Here is a 19,829-nt window from a genome sequence, read left to right as displayed (position 1 = left end):
GAAGCTTTAGGTCTTCAGATGGTTCAACATGCTTGGCTCTTTTGTGGTTTCTGGGTTTCCAGTCACTAGAATCTTCTCATATTTTCTAGCCTTTTTTTCAGTGGGGGCAGGATTTTCAATACATTTAAACTTCTACATTCACTTTATTCCCTCTGATGTGTGTGTGTGTGTGTGTGTGTGTGTAAACTGGGAGTCCAATCTTCCTTTTCTAGTTTTATCAGTTTCACTTTATTTTTCAAAAATTGAGGGCGCCTGGCTGGCTCAGTCAGTAGAGCACGGGGCTCCTGATCTCAGGGTGGCGAGCTTGAGCCCCAGGTTGGGCGAAGTTTACTCAACAGAAGAATTATTTTTTAAGGGCGCCTGGGTGGCTCAGTGGGTTAAACCTCTGCCTTTGGCTCAGGTCATGATCTTGGAGTCCTGGGATGGAGCCCCCAATCAGGCTCTCTGCTCAGCAGGGAGCCTGCTTCCCCTTCTCTCTGCCTACTTGTGATCTCTCTCTCTCTCTCTCTGTCAAATAAATAAATAAAATCTTTAAAAAAAATCTTAAAAAAAATCTGCAATTTGTTCCCATTGAGTTGAAATGCCAACTTCGCCTGGATAAGAGATGTTCCCATGTACCGAGATTTGCTTTTGGGTTTGGTACTTGTCTATGATTGCACACAACAAGCCATGTTGGTTTGATTTTAATAGTTTTAGTGTTTTCTGAAGTCTAGCAAGGAGACTGGGTTTTCCTCCATTGCTTTTTAAATTTTTTTTTTTTAGTAATCTCTACCCCCAACATGGGTTTCAAATTCATGACCCTGAGATCAAGAGTCGCATTCCCTTCCAACAGTCATCCAGGTGTTCCCGCCCCCTTTAAAAAAGTTATTTATCTCTTTAACTTCTAAGCATCTAATCTCTACACCCAACATGGGGCTCGAACTCATGACCCCGAGATCAAGAGTCGCATGCTCCAATGACTGGGCCAGCCAGACGCCCCACTCAGTGGTAATTTTTGAGAAGATAAAAAATATATATATATTTAAAGATTTTATTTATTTACTTGACAGAGTCACAGCAAGAGAGGGGACACAAGCAGGGGGAGTGGGAGAGGGAGAAGCAGGCTTCCTGCCGAGCAGGGAGCCCTACATGGGCTTTGATTATGGGATTACAACCTGAGTCGAAGGCAGAGGCTTAATCCCCTGAGCCACCCAGGTGCCCTGTCCATCTACTTTTAATCCCAATAATTCTCTACCCTGGTCTCTTGAGTTTTGGGGTACATAATCATATGATCAGAACGGGAAAGAGAGATTTCACCAAGGCTGATTTTTTTTTTTTTATCCTTTTGAACATGTTATAACATTGTCAGTAGGCAACCCTGCATTGTTTTTTATTTTAACTGAAATTATTTTAGTGTTTAACCATTATAAGAATACCTCCTGGTATCCCACTACTATTTTTTTTCAAGATTTTATTTACTTATTTGACAGGTGGAGATTACAAGTAGGCAGAGAGGCAAGCGGGGGGTGGGGTGGGAAGCAGACTCCCTGCTGAGCAGAGAGCCCGATGCCAGGCTCCATTCCAGGACCCTGGGATCATGACCTGAGCCGAAGGCAGAGGCTAAACCCACTGAGCCACCCAGGCACTCCCCACTACTATTTTTAATTAAGATTTTTTTAAAAGAAGTGGATGCTGAAATTTAATCAAATTCCTTTCAGCATCTGTTGATATGATCGTATTTTTCTTCCTTAATTTGTTAATGTAATGAATTATGTTGATAGATTCTCTACTAAACAAACTTTGTAGTCCAGGAATAAACTTTTGTGTTCAGTGTTAATCTTCTTCTGATTCTTCGGTGCATTCTTTTTTTTTAAAGACCAACTTTTTTTTTTTTAAGATTTTATTTATTTATTTGACAGAGAGAGATCACAAGTAGGCAGAGAGGCAGGCAGAGAGAGAGGAGGAAGCAGGCTCCCTGCTGAGCAGAGAGCCCAATGCGGGACTTGATCCCAGGACCCTGAGATCACGACCTGAGCCGAAGGCAGCGGCCCAACCCACTGAGCCACCCAGGCGCCCTCTTCGGTGCATTCTGATACCATTTGAGAGTTTAACATCTACGTAAGTTAATTTAGCTTCGGGGTTTTTACAGTCTTTATCAGGTTTTTCTATTCACGGAACCACAAAAACTTTTTTTTTTTTTATTTTTTAAGATGTTATTTATTTGTCAGAGAGAGAGAGAGAGAGAGCGCAAGCACAGGCAGAGAGAGTGGCAGGCAGAGTCAGAGGGAGAAGCAGGCTCCCTGCCGAGCAAGGAGCCTGATGTGGGACTCGATCCCAGGACGCTGGGATCATGACCTGAGCCGAAGGCAGCTGCTTAACCAACTGAGCCACCCAGGCGTCCCCAAAAACTTTTCATAAATTGGAGATTTCATTCTTTTCCTGTGGCACAGAATCGTTGGACCAATCGATGGTCTTTGCTGTGTCTTCCTCAATAAGGTCTGGACTGTTTCTTTATAAATTATTTTTAATTTTTATTAAAAATTTTTTCAAAAGATTTTATTTGAGAGAGAGAACAAGCAGGGGGAGCAGCGGGCAGAGGGAGAAGCAGGCTCCCCACCAAGTACGGAGCCCGATGTGGGGCTCGATCCCAGGACCCTGGGATAACGACCTGAGCTGAAGGCAGAGGCTTAACCAACTGAGCCACTCAGGGGGCCCTATTTTTAATTTTTTTTTTTTAAGCTAATCTCTACGTCCAACATGGGGCTTATAGTCATCACCCTGAGATCAAGAGTTTCATGCTCCACCAACTGAGCCCCCCAGGCACCTTTCTTTCCTCTTTTAAAATAATGGTTTTTATTCCCCCTAAGCTCCTGGTTTTGGATTTACCCTTTCAACTAAGTTTGCTTTCTCTTCCAACAATTTGTTTCTTTTTTAGGATGCACGCTAGGTTCCTTTTATTTCTCTCTCTCTTTTAGAATAATGAAAGCATTTGTGGCTATGCATTTTCCTCAGAGTACATCTTTTGCTGGGTCTCATAGTTTTGGGAACCCTGTGTTCCTGCAATCAGGGAGGTAAGTTGGTTAGCATTCTGGATCGCAGTGGTACTGGGCTCAGGCTTTGAGCTTGAGGGCAGAGACTGTGTCTGCCACAGGCAGGGACATTGGGAGTCAGGGGTGCTGGACGCTGGTCAGAAGGGAGCTCCAAGGTGACCCATCTAGCAGAGTGAGGAGACAAAATGAGTTTTGAGAGCTCTGGTTTGCCAAGGCAGGAGAACCGTCTCTCAAGGAGATGGTTCCAAGTCTCCTGGGGAGTGTTTGGCATTCCCCAGTGAGAAAGAGAAAGAAGGCAGTTTTGAGGCCAGGGAAGCTGGATCCTTGGGGCAAGCCACAGTAACTCCCACAGGCACTCAAAGCCTGGTTGATAAGGCTGAGAAGACAGTGGCCTCAGAAGCCTCTCCAGACCTTAGCCCGCCCCCCCCCACCTCTAGGGAGGTGGGCCAAGCCATGTTCCCACTATCTGGCCATTCCTCCGGGCACTGGCTCGGCCAGCAGCGGGGGACTGGGAGAGCTCATCCCCAGCCCCCCTCCCTGGGAGCCAGCAGCACCGAGGAATAGGACAGGAGGGGGTGCTGGGCTCCCCAACCTCAGCTCTCCTCCCTACTCCAAGAAGCCCTTTGAAAGGTTTTCTTGGCAGAGTTTAAAGCTTCAATTCATTGAATTGCCTGGCATCAGGCCCAGTTTGAGGGGATGCCGGGAAGGCCCCGGCCCCACACCCCAGCCCTCACCTTAGCCGCCCCCACTTTTCCTGGGACCCAGGCTGGCAGGCCTCCCCTGCTCCCTCTCTTCATCTGACGTCGCCCACCGCCTTTCCCCTCGGGGACCCAGGTGTCCCATTCCTCTCCTGTGGAGCAGATGGCGACCCCAGAGGCTCAGTCTTGCTAAATCAGACATTTAAATCCCATAATCCTCGGTGAGAGGTTGATGGAGGGGGGCAGCAGCCCAATCCTAGAAGCAGGGGCAGGAGAGAACCTCGTGCCAGGCCTGGCGGGAGGGGAGGAGGGACAGTTGGTTCCCGAGTTATGAATGGAGTCCCCCCCTTCCCTTGTTGTCATGCAGCCCGCAGACTGACCCAGTCTCCAGCTTTTGTTCTCCTCCGGGAGCCCCGGCCTTGGGCGCCCCCCAGCCCACACTCCCGGGACACTCAGGTGGCTGTCTCCCAGCGTTCCCTCCTTCCTCACCCCTGCCGCGCACCAGGCCCCTCGCAGCCAGCCCAGGTGCCCGCCCCGCAGACGCACAGGTGGTACCAAGTTTTATTGTAAAATGATGCATCGGTACAAAAAGGGGATATAAAAGGGGAAGAGGAGGAGGGGGTATAGGTGATGAGTGCAGAGTGCAGAAGAAATTCACCCAGAACCAGGCGGGGAGGCAAAAGCCCTCGGCAGATACAGACCCGACACCATGGGGTGGAATCAGTCCTCCGGGCTGCGAGATGGGATGAGATGCTGGGGGTGCCGGGGCTCCCCAGGAGGTTAGACAGGATTTGGCCATGCCAGCAAGGTGGGGACCCCTCGCCAGCTGCCCATCACAGAAGCTGTAACCTGACCCACCAGCAGGGACAGGGAACCAACGACACCCACGAAGGCACCAAGGCACAGGCACCATGGGAGAAAAGGGCTGTTTGGGGGGGTCAGACATTCACCCTCACAACAAACTTCGTGAGGTAGGTATGGTTATCAGAATTTCATAAAAATGGACTATGAAATTAAGAAATTTCAACCACTGGCTAAAACGGTAGAGAACTGGGCTCAGAGCCCAGTCTGTGATGGCTTCGAAAATGCACCTGACATTCAGGAACATTTTCCTACCTTTCCCACGGTTCCTCACAGTAAAAATCTTTAAAAACCAGCTGGAACGTCCTACGTCCCCCCCAACCAACTGACCTTGGAGGCCACCTCCTTTAGGAGCGCGTTAGGGCAAGGTGGATGGAAGAACCCCGGGCTACTGTGCAGTACACCTGTACCAAAGCAGTCAACACACCAAGCAGGTGTTCCAAGTCCCCAAAATGCCAGGGAGGGAGGGTGGGGGGTGGTGGGGAAGGGTCAGCAGGGGCGGGGCGGGGGCCGCAGGAAGCAGGGGACATCAGTCTGAGTCGGGCCCCTCTCTCTTCAGCATCGGTTTTTTATGGCGGGAGGTAGACTGCCCCTTCTTAGCCTTCAGGTGGCTGTTGGGAGACAAGGCGGGGAGAGGTGACATCCGCGAGTGGGAGGCTGGGGCTCCTTGTCCTAGATGTAGGCTAAGGGAAATTTCAGTTAAAATGGCCGCAGCCAGCTACAGGCATGTTGGCTGAGCATCTGGGGCACTTCCATGTTTTCTCTCCCTCTTCCCCCACCCCCTGACAAGCAAGGAAACGGAACCCAAGAAGGGCAGTCGCAAGGCCACACGGACCTGCTCGTACTTGGCTGGGCTGGGGGGTCTGTCCCAACCCCGCTGTGTCCAATACTGCCCCATGGTTATCAGGCCCCTAGCTGATTCCCCAGCTCTGCACTAGAGGTTGCCGGAAATGACGAAGAGATACCCCACTGTTCACCCCTTGAAGGGTCTGGGGACCTCCCAAGGCTGGAACCGGGTTGTGGGATCGACCTGTGGGAGATGGAAGCGAGTCTGGGCAGGATGGGCCCCATGGGCCCCCTTCCCCCCCACCCCCCGCGAGGGCATCAGCTCCGTTTGACCTTGAAGGTAGGATAAGAACAGAATCATGTGGCTTTCCAAGGTGGGAAGGCAGGGGCTGGGGGCTGGGTGAGGGCCCCGCTCACTCACCTGGAGTGAGGCCTGCTTCCCCCTGGCTCCTTTCCATTCAGGGCATCCTTCAGCTCCAAGGCCTCATTCAACTCCCTGAACATGTTGTAGCGTTCAAGGCCACGGATCTGTGCCAGGGGAGGGGAGGGAGAGAAAATCGTGAAGGCAAAGCCCAAAGGGCATTCCCTGTTGGCTTGAGGTAAACTGTAATCCGCAGCGAGGGATGGCTGCCCCCTGAAGGCAGGGGGCCTAATTGCAGGCAGAGCAGCCCAGAAAGAAACCAGCGTTCTGGGAGCCGGGCTTGAAACCCATCTTCAAGCCAGCAACATTCACTTCCAGGATCAGGGACAGGAGCAGAGGGAAGGATGGACAGAGGACCAGGGCCCAGCCTCCCGTCTGCTCCATTCAGTTTTTCTTCCCTCCTCCGGTCCCACTGAGTGGGAGCCTGCCTGTCCCCGCCAGACTGGGTACCTGAAGGGTGAAGTACTCCCCATCCAGCGGCTTCTTCTTTTGCGGGGGAGACGAGCTGGTGCTGGGAGGCAGTGCTGGGAAGACAAGAGAAGGGCACATTGGGAGCCTTAATGCACCCTCCTGTGCTCCCCCTGCCTCCTCTAGACCTGCCTGCTTACCTCGCTTGGTGCTCCCGGGGGGCGGCTCGGGGCAAGGCTCCCCCTTCTTGCGGAAATTTTCCTCCTCTGTGCGCCGGTCTCTCCCAGGACAGGCACAGACGCGTACCTCGAAGCTGCTCCGTCCCAGCACATTACCACTACCCCAGGCAAGAAGACAGAAGCAGGCGGCAGTGAGGGAGGTGAGCCCTTTCACCGCGCCCCTTCAAATCCCAACCGCCCTCATCCTCTGTGGAGCCTGAACCAGAGGAATAGTAAGAAGCCACAGGGCCAGAGAGGTTCTGAAGCCACAGAAAGGAAACCGGGGGAGGCGGAGGGCGCGAAGCGGGCAGCCGGGAAGAGTCCATATGTGGGCACGGGAATGAGCGGGAAGGATGGGTAAGGCAGGAAGGGGCCCTACCTGGAATCTTCCAGAGTGATGATGGTGAGGATGGGCCGGCGGTTCATGCCCCCCATGCAGGAACTGTTACACATGTAGTTATAGTGGATGGTGGTGCAGTCGGAGCCCACCTGAGACAGCAGATAGGCCCGCGGTCAGGCTGCCCCGCCCCCGGGGGCTGGACTGTAGTCTCCGCAGGCCTCAGTTTCCCCCACCTCGGAATGGGAATGACCCATCCAGCTCTGCACCCCGCAAGGGGCCATGGAGACGTTGAGTAAGGAGAAGAAAGCCGCCCTATGTCCCACCTGACAAGCCCCTCCAGCCCTCCCCTCCCAGAGAGCTCGGACACCAAAGCAGACCTCGGGCGGCTCGTAGGGCACCACCACGCTCTGCCGGAAGGTGTTCCTATCGTCCAGGTACTTGGCCCGCAGGTTTCCCTCTACCCGGATGAGATGCTGAGGCGGGGCCAGACCTGTAAGCAGAGCCATCGGGGAGGAGTCAGGGGTCTGAGGTCTCCGGGCACTGGCCCTGCCCGGTCTGTGCCCCCGCCCCGCTCACCATCACTACTGTCCGAGCAGCGCTCATGGTGGGGGCAGCGCCGCACCACTTCCGTCACAAACTCCGACTTCTTGTAAATGGCCATGGCCCGGACGCAGGTGTCGGCTGGGGGTGGCGAGCTGACCCACAGCTGCACGGGGCAGGTCTTTGCCAGCTGGCAGAACAGCTTGTTGAGGGAGGGGGAGTACTGTAAGGAAAGGAGAGGGGTCAGGGGACGGACAAACAGCCCAAACACCCCCTGGAGGCTGCGAGTGGTGTGCAGAGGGTGGCCAGACATGGCTGGGCTGGAGGGTCTGCATCCTAGAAGCTTACTTTATTTATTTATTTATTTATTAAAGATTTATTTTATTTATTTATTTGACAGAGAGAAATCACAAATAGATGGAGAGGCAGGCAGAGAGAGAGAGAGAGAGGGAAGCAGGCTCCCTGCCGAGCAGAGAGCCCGATGCGGGACTCGATCCCAGGACCCTGAGATCATGACCTGAGCCGAAGGCAGCGGCTCAACCCACTGAGCCACCCAGGCGTCCTAGAAGCTTACTTTAAAGAGCCAAGGGCTGAATGAGCAAAGGAAACGAGGGAGAGATCCAGGGCCCCATATGATGGGAAGGACAAAAGCCCAAGGTCCCGAACTAAACAGGTCAGACTGACAGCAAGTGCAGACTGGACAGGCACCCCAAAGTCCCAAACAGAAAAAGCCAGGGGGCGTGTGGCCAGGCACCCAACGTTCCCATGGAAACCAGCCCCTGAGGGCCACTGACCGTGCAAGTAACAGACTTGGCTGTCCCAGAATGCAGGAACCCCAGACGGAACCCATAGGCGCCAGGGTAGGTCTTCGGGGAAGGGACAAAAGATGACAGGGGCCAGGAGGGGGCGGGTCCGGGCGCTGCGGGCGCAGGAGTCGCCGGCATCCTGGGAGCGTCATTGGACCCTTCTCCCAGCCAGTTCACGCCTTCTGACAGCAGTTCATCCACTGCAGGGGACTGCAGGTGCGGAGACAAGAGTCAGAGGGCCAGGTCCTCAGCCCCCAGCCCCGCAGGCCCCCACTGGCTCTCCCTACATCCCGTCCTTACCAGAACATTGTTTTCAGGAAGCCTGGAAGACAAGAGCAGGAAGTCAGCGTGGGCGTTTGCCCCCCCCCCCCGACGGGCATCTACCAGGGGGCTGGGGATCGGGGTGGGTGGGCAGGACGGGCAGGATGGGGCAGTGGTCCCGGGAGGCTGGTGAGGAGCCTGTCCTGCCTTCCACTTACAGGTTCCACAATTCGGAAAATGTCTCCTGGCTTAAAGGGGGGTCGATGGTGAGCTCGGACTGTGGGTCCTGCATTGCAGCTCCTGGGAATGGAGTGTGGCCACTGGGGAGAGCAAAGTAGGGGTTCCAAGTGAGACACACCCAACCCCGGCCCCGGGACCCCCAACCCTGAGGCAGGGTGGATACTTCCACCAACACCATACCAGGTCCAAGATGCCATGGCCCTGGCCTCGGCCTCCCCAAGAGCCAGGGCGTTGCGCCTGCCCAGCCTCTCGACGGCGCAGCCCAGCCCACCTGTCCTCAAGGCACAAAGATAACCAGAGAGGGAATTCCAGGCTTCCCACCAGGGGGTCCACAGCCTTCCTAAAAGGGTACCCTACTTTTTTTTTAAAAGATTTTATTTATTTATTTGACAGACGGAGAGCACAAGTAGGCAGAGAGGCAGGCAGAGAGGCAGGCAGAGAGAGATGGAGAAACAGGCTCCCTGCTGAGCAGAGAGCCTAATGGGGGTCTCGATCCCAGGACCCTGGGATCATGACCTGAGCCAAAGGCAGAGGCTTTAACCCACTGAGCCACCCAGGCGCCCAAGGGTACCCTACTTTTGCCCTCTGTCTTGGTAATAAGGATGAAGCATGTCAGCCCACATCCTCCACCCGGGGAGGGGGGAATACCTCCCCAGACGCCCACATTCCCCACCTGACCCCCTTCATCACGAAGCTTCCTGAAGGACCGCCATCTCCACTCCCACCCCCGGCTTAGGACTCCCTGGCTTGCCTCTCTGACCTCATCTTCTAACACTCTCCAGCCACTGGCAGCCTTCTCTGCTACCAGACACAGTCCGGTTTACCCCACACTGGTGGTTCCCTCTACTGGGAACCCTGGGGTCAGCCACTGTCTTGGGGGAAGCACGTTCTGGGACCTCATCTTCACAACTCCTCAGGCGTGTTTGCCCAGGCCACCCAAAGACTGCCCGGTCGGGCTCCCTGATTGTGGTGAGCTGGTGAATGGCTGTGCCCGGGTTGTGAGCCGGGGTTGTCGATGGAGCAAGCAGTTCACAGGGGTGGTCCTAGTCCTGGCCCGGGCACCTACCAGGCTATGCTTCCACTGCCTCCTGACATCTTCCCCAAGTTTGACATGAGTTTTTCGGAAAAAACATGCCCCCTGTGGATGTCCCTGTTCATGACCTGTGTCTTATAGAGTGGGGACAAGCCCATCACCCCTACCCCCGTGGCTCCTCCCACCATCACCCTCCCCTGCCCTCCCAACATTCACCTACTCCTGGGCCTGATTTCTTATGTACATAAGAGTTTGTGAAATCCATTTATGTGTGTTAATTCATTTGTCCAGAGAACCACACTGGCCGCCCTAGGCAACACCCCCCCAACAGGTGACCCCCACAGGTGAGGAAGCTGCGTCTCAGAGAGAGGGGAAGGGATCTGCCCACAGCACACACACCGGTGAGCAGCTGAACTTCTGCTAAAAATGACCATTCGGGGGCGCCTGGGTGGCTCAGTGGGTTAAAGCCTCTGCCTTCCGCTCAGGTCATGATCCCAGGGTCCTGGGATAGAGCCCCGCATTGGGCTCTCTGCTCAGCGGGGAGCCTGCTTCCTTTCCCCTCTCTCTGCCTGGTTCTCTGCCTACTTGTGATCTGTCTGTTAAATAAATAAACAAAATCTTTAAAAAAAGAAAAAGAAAAAGAAAAAAGTTCTCCAGTGAGGAGGTTGGCAAAGGGCTCCTTATCACAGCTGCCATCGCTAACTGGCCTGAGTGAGGGATGGACAATGCCTGTGCAGAGAAGAAGGCAAGAGGGGGTGGCCGGGGGAGAGATCCCGAACATTTGCTTGGTGAGGAAGGACCAGGACCTCTGCCCCGCATCAGTGATCAAAAGAACTTTGATATTTTTCATGGAAGGGAGTTTCAGAAGTCAAAAGCCCTGAGTTTGACATTGTACTATTACCTAACATTTGCAGGGCAACTTCCCCTACCCCAAGGGCTAGCCTTTCGGCTTTCTCACATACAGGCATGGAGTTTTGCTCATCTCTATGTGCTTGGTGAAAAGTACCCAGGACCGGAGACAGGAGCAGCAGGCTAGGCCTGCATCCCAGGCTCACCACCTAATAGCTGTGTCATTTGGGGAGTTTACTTAACCTCTCTGGGCCTCAGTGTCCTCTGCTTTAAAATAGCACCCTACTTATTATGGGGATCGCACAGAGCTGAGACGAGTGCCTGGCACATAATAAGAGCTCAACAAACGTGCGTTTTCAGGACTGTCCCATTTTATTAGTTCTATACTGCAGGCAGAATCACTAGAAAACCTTTTCAGAGCAGGTTCCTTCCCGGGGGTGAGAATCAAGGGCCATTACATTTTCCAAAGCTGAACCAGACTTTCCAAACAGTTGGAGTGGCAGGACCTTCCCTGGTGGGAAGGCCACCAAATCAGCCCAGACTCTCCTCCGAGGCACACAGCCCACCACCATCCTAACAGTGGGGGTTGCTTATCATCCCCACGGGGGCCCACTGCTCCCTGTGGCTTATCCCATTAATCCTCTCAAGAAGCCAGTACCCCAGGTATCATCTTCAGCTGCAGGAGCGGAGGCTGAAGGAATTAACTCGCTTACCCAGGTTCAGAAACCTCTCCAGGGGCAGGGCGAGGGATTTGAACCTGGACTGTCCAAAGCCACACCCAAGCTCTAAATAATTAGGCTTCTAAATACATCCGGAGTCTGGTGTAACAAACTTTCTTCGTTGAAAGCTATGACCAGAAAACAAAACACAATAAAACAAAAAAGATGATTCTGCAGAGTAATAAGGCAGAGTCTGGCAACTTACTACTTCACAAAACCAAGTCTAGGCAGACCCCCTTAGAAGACACTCCAAGAGGGAAGCATCACAAGTCTTGCACAAATATGTTGATGCCAGTGTTCTCCGTGAGATGATGAGAAACATTACTATGTATCGGTAGGGAAACACCTACTACATGAAATACCCACAAGACACATTCACTGCGGCAGTTTGAAGAGATGAATTTATCTGTGTGTATGGAACTAGACATAGCTCAGATACAGGCTGATTAAAAAGTAGCTTGCAATGGGCCGCCTGCCTGGCTCAGTGGATTAGCCTCTGCCTTCCACTCAGGTCATGATCTCAGGGTCTTGGGATCAAGCCCTGCATCGGTCTCTCTGCTCAGTGGGGAGCCTGCTCCCCCCCACCCCCGCCTGCCTCTCTGTCTGCTTGTGATCTCTCTGTCAAATAAATAAATAATTAAAAAAAAAAAAAGTTTGCAGGGGTACCCCCCCAAAAAAGGCCAAACACAGTAATATAAGTAGTTTATGTGATTTACAAATGCAGAATAACTATAGTCAACCCTTAAACAATGTGGGGGTTGGGGCAGCGCTCCCCTGTGCTGTTGAAAATACATGTGTATCCCTTGAGTGCCCCCAAATGTAACTGCTAACAGCCCCCTGCTCAGCAGAAGCCTTAGCGATAACATAAACAATCAAGGGGCGCCTCAGTGGCTCAGTGGGTTAAAGCCTCTGCCTTCGGCTCAGGTCATGATCCCAGAGTCCTGCTCTCTGCTCAGCAGGGAGCCTGCTTCCTCCTCTCTCTCTGCCTGCCTCTCTTCCTACTTGTGATCTCTGTCTGTCAAATAAATAATTAAAAAAAAACAATCAATTAATACATATTTTATATATTTATTATATACTATATATATATTTTTAAAAAACATTTTATTTATTTGACAGGGAAAAAGGGAGAAGCAGACTCCCCACTGAACAGAGTCCAATGAAGGTCTCGATCCCAGGACCCAGAGATCACTACCTGAGCCTAAGGCAGATGCTTCACCAACTGAGCCACCCAGGGGCTCCTTATACACTATATTCTTAAAGTAGCTACAGACAGGGGTGCCTGGATGGCTCAGTCAGTTGAGCGTCTGCCTTTGGCTCTGGGGTTGAGCCCCCTCATCGGGCTCCCTGCTCAGGGAGGAGCCTGTTTCTTCCCCTGCTCCTCCTCCTTCTCATGCTCTCTCTCTTTCTCAAATAAATAAATAAATACATAAGATCTTAAAAAAAAAAGCAAGCTATAGATAATACTATAGATAATCACAAGGAAAAAAGAAAGACATTCACAATACTGTACTGTATTTATCTGAAAAAAGCCATGTATAAGTGGTCCCATGCAGTTCAAACCCATGCTGTTCAAGAGTCAACTGTAGGGCACCTGGGTGGCTCAGTGGGTTAGGCCGCTTCCTTCGGCTCCTGTCATGATCTCAGAGTCTTCAGATCGAGCCCCACATCGGGCTCTCTGCTCAGCAGGGAGCCTGCTTCCTCCTCCCTCTCTGCCTGCCTCTCTGCCTGTTTGTGATCCTCTCTGTCAAATAAATAAATAAAATAAAATAAAAAAAAAAAAGAGTCAACTGTATTTACTGCTTACAAACATATATATGTGAAAATATGAAAGGCAAGAATAAAAATTTACAAAGATATGACAGTGATGCTCTCAGAGAGGGGGAGATACATATGTTCATGGGACTGGGGGTACTGGTCAAAGGGTTCTAGCTTGAATAATGAAGAAAAATAAAAAGGATGGTATTCATACATTACTTGTAGATTAAAACAGGGACACAAATAAGACAAAATGTTAAATGTTATAATTATTTGGTGAGACTATGAGTGTTTGTTATTCTCATCAGTGTTTTTCTAAAAACAAAAAACAAAAAACAAACAAACCTGAAAAAGAAAATTGCATAAGACCTATTATGGATAATTTCAAACACATAAAAAAGTTAGAAAACCATTTGACTACACTTATGGTCTTCTCCTGGGCTCTCTTCTGTTCACGGCTATGTCCTATAGTAGCTTTATAGTAATCTTGAAGTCAGCTAGTTTAAGACCTCCAACTTTGTACTACATTTTCATTTTGGAATCAGCTTGTCAGTCTCTACAAACAGACCTGCTAGGATTTTGACTGGGATCAAATTAAATGATTTTGGAGAGCCTGATATCTCACCAATATTGGGTGTTCCATCCAGGAATACGGTAGTCTGTTATTATTATTATTTTTTTAAAGATTTTATTTTTTTATTTGACAGAGATCACAAGCAGGCAGACAGGCAGACAGAGAGAGGGAGAGAAGGAAGCAGGCTCCCTGCAGAGCAGAGAGCCCGATGCGGGACTTGATCTCAGGACCCTGAGATCATGACCTGAGCCGAAGGCAGAGGCTTAACCCGCTGAGCCACTCAGGCGCTCAGGCGCCCCTAGTTTTTCAAGATTTTATTTTTAAAGTAGTCTCTACCTCCAACGTGGGGCTCTGTTATTTAAATCTTCCTTAAATTCACACAGCAGTTTGCAATTTGAATACAGAACGCTTGTCTACCTTTTGTTCAATTTATCCCCAGGTACGCCATGTTTTTGGGTGCTTTGCAGGAGGCATTGTTTTTATAATTTATTACCCGACTTCAGATTCAATGGTTGCTATTATATAAAAATATAATTCATGTATATTGCTTTTGAAATCTGTGACCTCGCTAAAATCACTTATCATTCGTGGTAGTTTTCCTTTTTTTTTTGTTTTTAATTTATTTATTTATTTGACAGAGAGAGGGATCACAAGCAGGCAGAGAGGCAGGCAGAGAGAGAGGGGGAAGCAGGCTCCCCACGGAGCAGATAGCTTGATGTGGGACTTGATCCCAGGACCCTGAAATCATGACCTGAGCTGAAGGCAGAGGCTTAACCCGCTGAGCCACTCAGGCGCCCCTAGTTTTTCAAGATTTTATTTTTAAAGTAGTCTCTACCTCCAACGTGGGGCTCAATACCTTCAGTATTGAAGGGATGAGAATCAAATCCTAGTTCCTGATCTTAGAAAACAAGCATTCAGTCTGTCACAATTATGTGCTGATGGTAACTTGATTGGGGGTGCCCTTTATCAGACTGAGAAAGTTTCCCTTTTCCTACTTTGCTGGGAGGTTGGCTTCTCTTTTCTTTTTAAAAACATGAATAGGGGCACCTGGGTGGCTCAGTGGGTTAAGCCGTTGCCTTCGGCTCAGGTCATGATCTCAGAGTACTGGGATCGAGTACCACATCGGACTCTCTGCTCAGCAAGAAGACTGCTTCCCTCTCTCTCTCTGCCTGCCTCTGTGTCTACTTGTGATCTCTCTCAAATAAATAAATAAATAAATAAACCACGAATAGGTGTTGGATAATGTTAACTGCTTTTTATGCATCTGTTGAAATGATCATAGGATTTTTAACCTTCAATCTCTTAATGTGGCAAATTACTCTGGCTGATTTTTAAAATGTTACAACCTTAACTGCAGTCTAGAGTTTACCTAGAGATAAACTTTACTTGGTCAGGATGTATCTACCATTTTTATAGATTATCAGATTTGATTTGCTAAGATTTGTCAGATTTTTGCATATATATAAATATAGCAAGAATGTTTACTTTTTTTTTTTTAAAGATTTTATTTATTTATTTGACAGACAGAGATCACAAATAGGCAGAGAGACACGCAGAGAGAGGAGGAAGCAGGCTCCCTGCCGAACAGAGAGCCTGATGTGGGGCTCCATCCCAGGATACTGGGATCATGACCTGAGCCGAAGGCAGAGGCTTTAACCCACTGAGCTGCCCCTGGGTGGCCCCTGTTCTTTACTTTTAACATCCTTGTCTGGTTTTGGTATCAGGATTCTCAGGATATCATTAAATTAGTTAATTAATCATGAAATTAGTAAGACTGGTATTGTTTCTTCCTCGTATGTTTGAAAAGAAGAACAAAGAAACAGAAAATAGGGGCACCTGGGTGGCTCAGTGGGTTAAAGCCTCTGCCTTCGGCTCAGGTCATGATCTCAGCGTCCTGGGATTGAGCCCCACATCAGGCTCTCTGCTCAGCAGGGAACCTGCTTCCTCCTCTCTCTCTGCCTGCCTCTCTGCCTACTTGTGATCTCGGTCTGTCAAATAAATAAATAAAAATCATTTAAAAAAAGTTAATTAATTATGGCTCACAGACCTAAGTATAAAACCTAAAACTGTAAAGGTTCTCGAAAAAAAAATATCCTAGAGTATCTTCATGATGTTAGGGTCAGCAAAGATTTTCTTTTTTTTTTTTTTTTTTTTTTTTTTTTATTTTTTTATTTTTTAAAGATTTTATTTATTTATTTGTCAGAGAGAGAGCGAGCGAGAGCGAGCATAGGCAGACACAGTGGAAGGCAGAGTCAGAGGGAGAAGCAGGCTCCCTGCGGAGCAAGGAGCCCGATGTGGGACTCGATCCCAGGACGCTGGGATCATGACCTGAGCCGAAGGCAGCCGCTCAACCAACTGAGCCACCCAGGTGTCCCAAGATTTTCTAAACAGGTCACAGAAAACGTTTGAAAGACAGAAGATGAATCTTCTGTTGCTCCTTCGTAGACCCTGACAGAGAGAGGCAAGCAACAGGTCAGGAGAAAACACAGATACTGACAAGAGACCTATCCAGAATATACAAAAAACTGCTCTGCAGCGGAACACAATTTAAAAAAGCAACTAAGGGCGCCTGGGTGGCTCAGTGGGTTAAGCCTCTGCCTTCAGCTCCCGTCATGATCTCAGGGTCCTGGGATGGAGCCCCCCATCGGGCTCTCTGCTCAGCAGGGAGCCTGCTTCCCCCTCTCTCTCCCTGCTTCTCTGCCTACTTGTGATCTCTGTCAAAAAAATAAATTACATCTTGAAAAAAATAAAAAAGCAAATAAACCCACTTTAAAAATTGGGGGAAAGGGGCGCCTGGGTGGCTCAGTGGGTTAAGCCTCTACCTTCGGCTCAGGTCATGATCCCAGGGGCCTGGGATCGAGTCCCGCATAGGGCTCTCTGCTCAGCAGGGAGCCTGCTTCTCCTCATCTCTCTCTCTGTCTCTCTGCCTATTTGTGATCTCTCTCTCTGTCAAATAAATAAATAAAATCTTAAAAAAAAAAATTGGGGGAAAGATTTGAAGAGCTTTTTCCATGATGACATAGGAATGGCCAATAAGCACGTGGAAACTGCTCCCAGCTAAGAGGATTGCAGGTTAAAACCACAATGATGGGGCACCTGGGTGGCTCAGTGGGTTAAGCCTCTGCCCTCAGCTTGGGTCAGGGTCTCAGGGTCCTGGGATCGAGCCCAGCATCAGGCTCTCTGCTCAGCAGGGAGCCTGCTCCCCCGGCCCCAACCTCTGTCTGCCTCTCTGCCTACTTGTGATCTCTCTCTCTGTCATATAAATAAAATATTAAAAAAACCAAAACCCGGGGCGCCTGGGTGGCTCAGTGGGTAGAGCCGCTGCCTTCGGCTCGGGTCATGGTCTCGGGGTCCTGGGATCGAGTCCCGCGTCGGGCTCTCTGCTCAGCAGGGAGCCTGCTTCCTTCTCTCTCTCTCTGCCTGCCTCTCAGTGTACTTGTGATTTCTCTCTGTCAAATAAATAAATAAAATCTTTAAAAAAAAAAAAAAACAAAAAAAAAACCCAAAACCCCACAAAGATGCACCACATTAGAAAGACCGACAAACCAAATGTGAGGAAGGACGGCTCTTGCTGGTGAGAATGGAACACAACCACTGCGAAACATGAGAATTTAAAACATGAAGTTTAGGTCTCCACTCCTACCTAGCAATTCCATGCCCCATGCCCAAGCAGTTATCCAAAAAACAAACAAAACAAACAAAAACAAAACATGAAAACATAGGACTATGAAGAGCATTGTACAGGAATATTCATAGCAGCTTTATTCGAAATAACCCCAAACAGGAAACCACTCAAATGGTCACCGAAAGGAGAACGGATAAACGATCCACGCTTTAGTCCTGCGATGAGATGTGCTAATACAAAGGACCAAGAACACCGACACACGACGGATACGTTCAGGGACACGGAGGGACGTCGCAGGCGCGGGTGCTGCCCACCAGAAGCCTACGCCAGGGAGCACAGAAGGCGTGGGTCCATTTACACGACGCTCTCCAACGGGCAAAACCGGTGACGGAACTCAAAGTAAAGCCGAGGGTCTGCGGCTGACTGGGGAGAAGCACGAGCACCTTCTCGGGGGCGATGAAAACTTTTATTTTGACAGGCTGGGAGTGAGTTGCCAAAACTCGTCTAATTGCAGTGAGTGTAAATGCGGCCTCGATTTCGGAGCGAGCTGCACACACGCGGCGCGCGCACAGGCGGGCACGAAGCAGGTGCGCGGCAGGTGCCCAGGTGAGTGGGCGCAGGCTGGAAGCACCGCGCGGGGAAGGACGCACGCGCGGGAGGCCGGACCCCCCGCCCCTCCGGCTCCCTCCGGCTCCCTCCGGCTCCCTCCGGCTCCGCTCGGCTCGGCGGGCCCCGCCCCCTCCAGGCCCGCCCCTTCCGCCCCCACGACGTTCGCGCTGCGTCGGAAATCGGAATGGCTGAACCCGCGAGCCGGATGCCGGAGACCGTGTCTCGGCCACAGACAAACGGCGCGTCGTCGCACTGTCATAGTCAAGTGTCAAACGCACCCGCTCTCGAAAACCCCCGGGGCCTGCCGTCGGCGCGCTGAGAGCCCCCTCCCTCGCAGTGGTCGCGTCCGCGCGGCGGAGCCGGCGCGGTGGAGCGCACCATTCACAGAGGGGGAGGGACCGAGGTTGGCGTCCAAACAGACACTCCCTCCCGCCCCAGACTGACAGCGGAGTGGTCCTGCGAGGGGGAAAAAAGTGGAGGAGGGGGCGAGCGGCCCCGTCCGCGCGGAAGCGGAGACCAGCTCCGTGACATCTTCTCTGTTTCCCCGCAGTCGGGGGACAGTGAGCCGCTCCGGAAAAAAGAAACCGGAAGCGCTGCGGCGCAGGCAGGAGTGTAGAGGTGCAGCCGCACAATAACGAGGCTCGCGGGCCTCCCAGGCTGGGCTGTGTCCCGGGTTGCGCGGGCAGGCCTCGCGTGGGTCACTTCCCACTCCCGCGACGGACGGTCCGGCCGGGTTTTCTCCGTCCGGCGGAGCCGGGGCCGGCGGGGAAGCCCCCTCTGGGAAGGACAAAGGTCCGGAAGTTGGGGGACCTCCGCAGCTCGGGCTTCCAGCATCGGCCCCCGAATAACCACGGCGGAATGGAGCTCGGGGTTCCACCAGAAGGCGGGGGGCTCGACAATCCGAGGCCACGGGTCCCCGGGATCCCGAGATCCGAAAATCTTAGATCCTGATGCTTTGTGCGTCTTGTTTCAGGGCTTCCCGCACCCAGCTCTGGGAGGGGTGGGGCGGCGAGGCACCTCTTAGGCCGCTGCAGGTTCCACTGTCCTGTCCAGCCGCGAGTCCGGCTGGTCCTAACATCCCCATCACTGCCACCCAGGCCTCCCAGCACTGCATTCCTAGCCTGCTGCCGCCAGCCAAAGCTCCAGCCCCCCAGAGCGCTACGTCCCCAGTGCCCCACCCCCAGCCCCCCACGACTCTCCCGAGCTGAAAACACACGGAGCCGAGAGCCGGTGACTCAGAGGGGACTCATCTGGCTCAGTCAGGAGCTTACCCGAACCTCGGGGGAGCGTGTCACCGTCCCGGGAAGCACGCTCCGAGGCCGGACGCCCGGTGACCCCGGAGCCCAGCGGCTACCTGCGCCCAGGATCGTGGCTCTGGACTTTTGGGAGGCTCAAAACTTTTAGCGCCAGTCGGAGCACATGGGAGGGGAAAATCCCAATCCCAGCAACCCCCGCGAGGCTCCTGGCACAAAGCTGGACAGTCGCCATGACAAGTAAGGGCAAGCCGCTCGCCGGCGGGCGGAGGCGGTAGGAATGTAATCCGAGAGGAGGGCGGGGACACAGTCGGGCTTCGTGCAAGGCCGGTGCTGTCGCTGCTCGACGTTGCGGGTGGGGAAGTTCGGCAGGCCGGAGCTGCGAGCGCAGAGTTGGTGGACACCATTTTAGAAGACTCCTGCCGCCGTGTCACACGCGAAGGTGGAAGGAAGAGGGTCCTCTGCACTTGTCATTCCTCTTCCGGCAGCTAAAACGTCACCTGTTAAGAAGGACTTCCTCAGTATCCGAATCCAGCGAGTTCCTTCAGATGCTCTGCATCACCCCATCCTGCTGACTTTCCCTCACAGCCCCAACCTTTCTCCGCAAAGATTTCTCCTCGCCTTGAACTCACAGCAGCATGAGCCTTAGGGGCAGAGACCTTGCCTCCCATCGTATCCATTGTTGTCTCTCCCAGTGCTAGTGCAGGACTGGGATCAAGGATGGGCTCCCTAATAAACACCGAACGAATGAATGGAAAGAGATCGAAGTCAGGAATTTGGTGGCATGATAAGCAAAAGAGG

The 19,829-nt window shown here is 51.9% G+C and overlaps 1 protein-coding gene across 4 annotated transcripts; it reads right to left on the bottom strand.

Moving 5' to 3' along the window:
• Positions 1–4,274: 4,274 nt before the first annotated feature.
• Positions 4,275–19,220, bottom strand: TP53 (tumor protein p53). 4 transcript variants are annotated; one of them, XR_009347854.1, is made up of 12 exons: positions 19,047–19,218; positions 8,587–8,688; positions 8,408–8,429; positions 8,096–8,317; positions 7,338–7,524; positions 7,139–7,251; positions 6,801–6,910; positions 6,404–6,540; positions 6,246–6,319; positions 5,796–5,902; positions 5,424–5,618; positions 4,275–5,199 (listed from the first exon to the last, which is right to left on the bottom strand). XR_009347854.1 is itself a non-coding variant. In XM_059147789.1 (12 exons), exons 3-12 carry the CDS (start codon positions 8,658–8,660, stop codon positions 5,118–5,120), a joined length of 1,200 nt encoding a protein of 399 aa, XP_059003772.1. In that variant the 5' UTR covers positions 8,661–8,688; positions 12,804–12,953; positions 19,047–19,220; the 3' UTR covers positions 4,275–5,117. The 4 variants fall into 4 exon arrangements, 3 of the variants coding, with proteins under 3 accessions (XP_059003772.1, XP_059003771.1, XP_059003773.1); XM_059147789.1 differs by lacking the exon at positions 5,424–5,618 and adding an exon at positions 12,804–12,953 and having other exon boundaries at positions 4,275–5,271; positions 19,047–19,220; XM_059147788.1 differs by lacking the exon at positions 5,424–5,618 and having other exon boundaries at positions 4,275–5,271; positions 19,047–19,217.
• Positions 19,221–19,829: the final 609 nt, after the last annotated feature.

The sequence above is a fragment of the Mustela lutreola genome, chromosome 15 (genome assembly GCF_030435805.1).
Source record: "Mustela lutreola isolate mMusLut2 chromosome 15, mMusLut2.pri, whole genome shotgun sequence".
NCBI classification, from domain to species: Eukaryota; Metazoa; Chordata; class Mammalia; order Carnivora; family Mustelidae; genus Mustela; species Mustela lutreola.
Note: the sequence above shows the minus strand (reverse complement) of the source record. Positions and strands in the feature narration are given on the sequence as shown.

Coding starts and splice junctions, on each gene's coding strand:
- TP53 (XM_059147789.1), bottom strand. CDS start 8,660: ATGCAGGACCCACAGTCCGAGCTCACCATCGACCCCCCTTTAAGCCAG. Junction 7,525..8,095: donor CCAAGTCTGTTACTTGCACG/GTCAGTGGCCCT, acceptor CTTTCCTTACAG/TACTCCCCCTCCCTCAACAA. Junction 5,272..5,795: donor GGAAGCAGGCCTCACTCCAG/GTGAGTGAGCGG, acceptor AATTTCCCTTAG/CCTACATCTAGGACAAGGAG.